This window comes from Aegilops tauschii, chromosome 5 (genome assembly GCF_002575655.3).
Source record: "Aegilops tauschii subsp. strangulata cultivar AL8/78 chromosome 5, Aet v6.0, whole genome shotgun sequence".
NCBI classification, from domain to species: domain Eukaryota; kingdom Viridiplantae; phylum Streptophyta; class Magnoliopsida; order Poales; family Poaceae; genus Aegilops; species Aegilops tauschii.
Window position 1 is genome coordinate 151,116,957 of NC_053039.3, and position 7,714 is coordinate 151,124,670.

The 7,714-nt window shown below is 44.2% G+C and overlaps 2 protein-coding genes across 2 annotated transcripts; both read right to left on the bottom strand.

Annotated features, from left to right (window-relative positions):
* Positions 1 to 270: 270 nt before the first annotated feature.
* Positions 271 to 1,458, bottom strand: LOC109755804 (uncharacterized). The gene is made up of 2 exons (XM_020314690.1): positions 1,175 to 1,458; positions 271 to 688 (listed from the first exon to the last, which is right to left on the bottom strand). The coding sequence occupies exons 1-2, from the start codon at positions 1,456 to 1,458 to the stop codon at positions 271 to 273; spliced, it is 702 nt and encodes a 233-aa protein (XP_020170279.1).
* Positions 1,459 to 4,759: 3,301 nt separating this feature from the next.
* LOC141022636 (uncharacterized) lies at positions 4,760 to 5,452 on the bottom strand. The gene has a single exon (XM_073498901.1). The coding sequence runs from the start codon at positions 5,450 to 5,452 to the stop codon at positions 4,760 to 4,762; it is 693 nt and encodes a 230-aa protein (XP_073355002.1).
* Between the last annotated feature and the right edge of the window lie 2,262 nt (positions 5,453 to 7,714).

Below are 7,714 nucleotides of genomic sequence, written 5' to 3' on the forward strand. Positions count from 1 at the left end.
ACATTAAATGTTTCAAATTTTCTGGATACTTGTTCTAACACAAACTAATTTCAGCGAAAGCAATTGATCAGAAGCAAACTGTGACACATAAGCAAACAACAGAAATAAAATTTAATGATAATTCTAAAACGACATTGTTTTTACAAAATAAATGTTCGATATGAAGCAATGGACATAATCAAAAGCTTGCATACATGAAACAAAGAACAACACAACGACTAAAGTAAAGTGAAACTAAAACTTAGCCCTGAATTATTTCTAGTTGCTGTATTAGATTACAACCTTGTTATTCTTCTGCTTTGCTTCTTTGTCTCTTTTTGCCCTGTCTAGTCCCATGATGTCATCGTAGATGATTCTCCATGACTCATATGTTGCGAATGCATCTATTGCTGCATACTTGATAAGCTTTTCTGGCAGTGGGCAAAATCCCCACAGAGTATGGTCCTCCTTGCGGTTAATTTTTTTCTTCATGTCATGGTAGTGAATGTCTATCATCCTCCCGGCAACATCAGCCAAAGAGTCAAACTTCTTTTTATTGTATGGGTCTCTCCATTCCAGCTGAATATCAATGTAGTTGTCGGAGTTGATCTCCAAACCAGATAGCTTCAGCTTGCTTTTGTCTCCTTCAAGGGCGAATCCGACGAAGGTGTACTCACCATTCATGAGGAATTTGTCTAGTTCCATTGGCCTGCAAGATATTTGTATAGAGTGAATATAGTTTATTTTCTTAGAAGTACCAATGTTTTTTGTTTTGTCTGAAACTGAACTGCAATATGAATATTTGAATCTGTTGCATTGAGTAGTTGGTAATACTTTGTTCAGCATAACTAGTAAATCTGATAATATATTGCATAGACAATGCATGTTTTGTGCATGATTGTATTCTTGAACTGATTTTCATACATGTTTTGTATAGTAATGTTGCAGTTTTCTATTGTTCAGTCAAATAGTTTGTATTTGGTAAAACAAAATAAAACTGCGTGTATTGCTAGATCATATAATTCAAGAATTGAGCACATCAGTGACATACATGGAGCCAGATGAAAACTGTCAATGAATTCATATGCCATGCTTTTCAAAAATGAAAACCAAAGTTTTAATATTAGCGATTGCAGTGAAGAAAATTTAAAATCAATATTGACAATCAATAGTACAGATTGATAGTTATTCTAACCTGTCTTTAGCTGCAGAGATGTGGTAGACAAGGCATTCTTTTTCTACGCATGGCTGGAGCACTGCTGCCCGCTGTGGCTTCACGTAGTGCACGTAGTCGACATCAACGCCGACTAGTTTGACGGGCATTCCGCCAAGCTTCCTCCTGAGCGTGGACAGCATCTTGTCTACGTCTTCACCCTTGCTTGTGCAAACGACGTGGAGCTTGTGGTTGCCGTGGAGGTCGACATAGTGGAGCTCCCTGGTGAACCTGCGGTGCTGCTTGTAAAGAGGTGCATCCGCCATGACTCTCCTCTGCTCTCTCGTGTTTGTTCTGGAGAGAAGAGGTTGGTGAAAGGAAGTGTGGAGAAGAAGATGTTTGGGGTACGAACCAGTTGTGTTTTATCCTCTGCTCTCCTTGACACGACGTGGGAGAGGTGGAGCGGGGTGGTAGCGTGGTGGGGCTCTGTTTTTAGTTACGTGGCAACTACAGAGAGGTTCTGCTATGAGGAGGCTCTGTTAGTGCGTTGGAAATCCGGAACGTCGTGTCCTCTTTTTTCGTGACTTGTTCAGGTATGCACGCAACTGTCAGAAAATGTGATGATTGTGTTTTCGGTGAATTTTCCTACTAAGTGCACTTCTTTTCTATCAGAACAGAACTGCGTACGTCCACATAGTGTACTGCAGGGAAGTGAAATTTATTCTTCGTGCACTGAATTATATCGGATTAGGATTGATACAGATGTACGCACATTTAGTTTCTTGATGGAGTTCTTTCGTGCAGTTCTTTATTTTATAACAGACTGCTTTGCTTAACTAACATGGCTGCATTCTTCATTTTAGCGAGACTGCAATGCAGTAGAAGGAGAACTGCATTTCAGAAAAAAGAATACTTCGTGCTTCCACGTGGAGAACTGCACTGTTTGGCGTCGCGGACTACATTTATGTGTTTACTTCGGGCTTCCTGCGTTTTATTTATTAATAGCGAACTGTAGTTTCTGGCAGTGCCCACGCACATTTTCTTTTGTTGTTGTTATTCATTTAAAAAATGTTTCTAATTTTTCTTTGATGTTTTATTTTTAGAAGTTATTGTTTTTTCTTAGTGGGCCTTGTTGGGCTGTGTTCGGGGAGTGAAGACGCATTGGGCCCAAGCCATTCTGGGAGACAAATTCTTTCCAACTAGTAGTTATGTTGATGCATTCTTCAGAGTCGATGTGGTAGTCAGCTTGCATGTCTCCATACCCATTCTTGTGTACTGTCTCCAAAGTAACCTTCCCTGAACTCGGAGCAGGAAATTTTACTGTGGATGGCAGTTTCTGCATTTTGGAAAGGATGGAAAAATAATGTTTATAAGTAAATAACAATGTATGAACATATATATACCCATTCTTTATACTTAGGATGATCTATTTTATGTTGAATTAAATATGTACATATATATGACTACTATTTCTTATAAAGTAGTTGCAATGTATGAACAAACTTATATACGGAATTGACCTCTACTTTTACTAGGATATATATTATACTGTAACATGTTTGTACTGCAAGGTCATTTACAGTGTACTTCGCTAGCATGTTAAGAGAACTGCAATACTGATCTACTGACCCTCTTTTTTGTTTGTGTGTTGTGGTACTGAAGAAAAATAGGTGGAAGCATCTAGTCTTAATAACTAACAAATCTGAACAGCAATACAAATTATGTTTTGTATTTTGTTGACACTACTAAACAAATTGATTGAACTATATATTCAGATGTGGATTTACAGGTAGATTATGTCCAAAATTGTGAGGGGAAAAACATACCCAACTTTGCTGTAGATCTGCGGTTGTGAGGCGATGAAGAAATGGCGGCTGAAACCCCCTGTTGGGTATCATCAGGCACCCGAGCATGCTGCGCCACTCGGTGTTGGTGAGCTCTAGACCTTCTGCGTACACGCATGTGTCCGCTACCGGCGCCATCCTTGCCAAACACCCGCACTTACAGTCCATGGCGGGTTCAGTGGAATTCCAGAGAAGAGCTGGGGATGGGATGAACCCTAGATTTACGATAAGAGGAACGGGCGAGGAGTTGTGTTAGTCTGGAGCACGAATGGATACGTTTTTATGCAACCAATTGACCAACGGAAGTAATAAATGTTTGTGGTTGGTGTTAGGTGGCGGATTGGTTCTGATTCAGTGTCCGTGAATGCATTTGAGTAGTAAGAGGATTGCTTACTTGAATATAGCGAACTGCATTGTCATATCAAGACGAACCGCGGAACGCGTGGTTGGGCCTGCGTTTGTGTATGGTACATGGGATTTTTTTATAAAAAATCAGTGGCCTCTCTTTTTGTGTGTTGGGCCTGTGTTCGGGGAGTGAAGACGCATTGGGCCCAAGTCGGCCTGTGAGCATCGCTGGTTCCTGGTGCGTTGTGTGCGGCCTAATGTTTAGTCCCACCTCGCCCGCGGAAGGTGCACCCCACCTGTTTATAAGCGCTGCCGAGGCAGCCATATCGAACTCCTCTGGTTACTTATTTGAGCGCTTATACACGGCGCTCGCTGCTCTGTGCTCTCCGACCTGTAGGCCCATGTGCGCCCAGCCCCACGCATCGTGGCTCAGAACGACTCGCCTGCTGTGGGCGCAGACCTACTACGAGACTGGCTGGGGCCGGCTGCACCGGGGTGGTCATTTTTTCTATTGTTTTTTTCAATGCAGGGGCATGCACTGCTTAGCAAACCATCCTTGCACTGCATTGATCAGTGTTCTGTACTGCATGTGCACGCATTCCGTACTACATGTACAGTTCTCTTTTTTGTTTTCATGTTTTTGCTCTTATGTAATCATTTTTCCAATGTAGGGGAGTGCACTGCTTAGTAAACATACTTGTACTGCATTGATTATGTTCCTGTACTGCACGTTCATATATTTCCGCACTACATTTTTTTCAATGTAGGGGCGTGCACTGCTTTCTAAACCATCTGTGCACTGCACTGATCAGAGTTCTGTACTACATGTGCACGCAGTCCGTACTACATGCACAGTTCTCATTTTTGTTTTCGTGTTTTTGCTCTTCTGTAATCTTTTTTCCAATGTAGGGGAGTGCACTGCTTAGTAAATCACTCGTGTACTACATTGCTTACATTTCTGTACTGCACGTTCATATATTTCCGCACTACATATACAGATCGCATTTTCCTTTTTGTGTTTTTTCTCTTATCTATTCGTTTTTCCAAATTTAGGGGCATGCACTGCTTTGTTGGGTATGTGTAAACTTCATTTGACAGAGTATATACTGCATTGGTACACAACTTGCACTGCATGCGTCCTATTTTGCACACTGCTCGAATCTAATGATTCATAAGCAAACAACAGAAAACAAATTATCAGAGGCATTCTGTACGACAAGTTCATCATGAGCAAACTAATTTCAACATAAAGCAATCTAACATAATCAAAGTTCACATCATTACAAGCGATTCTGCATGGGAAGCAAACTAAGTTCAGCAAAAGCAAATGATCACAGGAAAACTAACGATACATAAGCAAACAACATAAAGCAAATTTGATGATAATTCTAAAACGACGCTGGCATTGGTGGCTCTTTGGCCGGCACCATCTTCTTCTTCACCAGTCAGCGTCTCCCCATCCCCAGCTGCTCCTGGCGCGCTTCTTGGGGGGCTCCTCCTTCTCCAGCTTTGCACGGCGATGCCCGTCCTGGGTGAGGGTGATGCGGTTCCATATCTCGTACGCTGCGTAGGCGTCCTTTGCCGCGTACTCGATGTGCCTCATGGACAGAGGCAGGGTGGCCCAACGCTTGTGCTCGTCGTCGGGGATCTTCTTCTTCATGTTGTTGTAGTAGTCGTCGATAAGCATGCCGGAGACGTCTCCAAGGGAGTCCAACTCCTTGGTTGCCTCGGGCACCCTCCACTCCTTCTGGATGTCGACGAAGTTGGCGACCTCCAGATTGACGTGCTCTAGCCTTTTTTTGTCGCCGTCGATGGAGAAGCCTGCAAAGGTGTACCTGGGGTCGGCGAGGAAGTTGTCGAAGACGATGCACCTTTCAGCGGCGCTCAGTTGGAAGAGCAGCACCGGGTATTTCTTGCCGATGGAGAGTTGGCAGAGGGCGGGTTTGTGCGTCGCTTCAGGCTCGTTGTTGTACTCGAGATCAATGCCGACGATCTTGTGGCGCTGGAGGCTGAGGTGGCGCTCGTACTGCGCGAGGGTGATCACCACCTGCTTCTTGTCGTTGGTGTGGATGACGTGCAACTTGGTGTTGCCGCTGGCCTCCACGTCCTTGTACTCATCAGCGAACGCCATGGCCGGTAGTAGGGCTTGGTGTTTTGCATGGAGATGGATGTGATGGAGCGATTGGGTGGCAGCGCAATGGATACTTGTGTTGTTGTGGATGAGAAGGACTATGGCAGGGGTCTGAATTTAAGGGGAGGGCGCGGGGTGGGATGGCCGCATCGGATGAACTGCACGATCTCGCTGACGATGCAGTTTGTTAAGATCGTGGGTTGGTGTTGCGTCTGTGATCGTGGGCTTGTGGCGATGGAACCGCTCCAATTGGGTGGTTGTATGTGAACGTGGTTTTTTATTTTTGATCAGTAGATTTTTTTAACCACCACTATTTGTGCGAACGGGCATTTTGTCACATTTATATGTATCCTGCGTGATAATGAAACTGCATTACTTAGAGTTCTGCACTGCATCGTGTGCAATGGAGAACTGCATGTTGTCTACAGGTGCTTACTTCACAGTATTTTTTGCGTGTCCTTGCTGTAGCCCCTGAATAAAGTACAATGTATTCCGCAATTTTATGAGTTTTTCACTGTGTTCTATACCGTGTATTTATTCATGCAGGTAATCCGGAACTGGATTGCGAAACCGTACTGCTTCGTGTAGCGAAATGCACTGCATTTTTCTAGTGCTACGTACTGCATCTATTTTTTTGCCTGCACTTACTGCAGTCCCTGTACGGGAGGGGTAGGGGGGTTGGCCCCCCCATTTTTTTGAAGTTATTGTTTTTTTCTTAGTGGGCCTTGTTGGGCCTGTGTTCGTGGAGTGAAGACGCATTGGGCCCAAGTCGGCCTGTGAGCACGGCTGGTTCCCGGTGCGTTGTGTGCGGCCTAATGTTTAGTCCCACCTCGCCCGCGTAAGGCGCGCCCGACCTATTTATAAGCGCTGGCGAGGCGGCCGTATTAAACTCCTCTGGTTACTTATTTGGGCGCTTATACACGGCGCTCGATGCTCTATGCTCTCTGACCTGTGGGCCCATGTGCGCCCGGCCCCATGCATTGTGGCTCAGAACGGTGCGCCTACGGTGGGTGTAGACCTACTACGAGACAGGCTGGGATCGGATGCACCTGTGGTGGTTAATTTTTTTCTTTGTTTTTTCTATCCTAAGTATTATTTTCAATGTAGGGGCGTGCACTGCTTAGCAAATCATCCGTGCACTGCATTGATCAGTGTTCTGTACTGCATGTGCACGCATTCCGTACTACACATGTTTGCGCTACATTTTTGTGCACTGCTTTGTTGCCTCTATGTGCACTGCATTCGTCATGGTACTGTGCTTCAGGTGTACACATTTTGCACTGCGTGCATGCTTCTTTGAGCTAAAGTTGTGACTGGTTATGCCAACACTGCGGACTGCATGGCTTACAGTTATGGACTACATCAGGTGCACTAATTCTGCTTTTGTGCACTGCGCGAAAGTGCTTTTCTTTGTGCTTCATTTTGAGCATGTACTGCACTTCATGCACACATATAGTGAACTTCCTGGTAAGACTTTGAAGAGCTGCACACATAAAATGGTCTGTGGATTATAATTTTTCAGAGAATTATTATTTAGTGATCTACGGTTAGTTCGTGGGAATTTCTGCAGTCAAAGTGTTTGTAGAACTTCCTGGTAAGACTTTTTTGTTTTGGTAACATAAACCTTTATTGATTGTCCTTCATTCTTGGTAACGTAATTTTCATTAACTCCCCTTTAATTTTCAGTTTTGACCTTTTTGCATTCCTCTCCTATAAATGTAGGCCAACTTCTACCCTTCCTTTGCAGTTCATTTCTCCTCTAGCCGCAACTCCTCTCCTTTCTCTAGCCTCTCTTTATTTTTTTCCTTTTCTAGGTTTTTGTTGCGATGGCTCCAGGCCCCTGCGCGAATCTCTCCTGCTGCGGGCATGGTTGTGGTGTGCCGACGCACTGCGATTGCTCAGCTTGCTCGCAGGCCCGTTGTGCTCGTCGTGGGGGGAAGGTATTGTGCCAAGCTGGGCGAGCGGAGCAGCTTGCATATGGCACAATATTCACAGAAGGATTGGATATGGGCCACATCAACATTTCTGCGTTCTATTCCGCCCTGCTTCACCGTGGCCTTGGCCGCACAAGTCCTTTTGTCCATCAGCTTACGCCAACAGATGTTGAGACTCACTACAAGATGGTATTTTTCGCTTGTTCTGATTTTTTCTTTGTGTTTTCTATTTTTTTGTATAATTCCATAATAGTCTGAACTTCTAGTTTTTTAGGAATGCACTTATTTTGTTTTATTGAAGTGAACTGCACTTTCTACTTATATCTTG

Excerpts from the sequence above, each read along its gene's own strand:
- LOC141022636 (XM_073498901.1), bottom strand. The coding sequence starts at position 5,452 with ATGGCGTTCGCTGATGAGTACAAGGACGTGGAGGCCAGCGGCAACACC.
- LOC109755804 (XM_020314690.1), bottom strand. The coding sequence starts at position 1,458 with ATGGCGGATGCACCTCTTTACAAGCAGCACCGCAGGTTCACCAGGGAG. Across the intron at positions 689-1,174 it reads ATCTCTGCAGCTAAAGACAG|GCCAATGGAACTAGACAAAT; the intron begins GTTAGAATAACT and ends AATATCTTGCAG.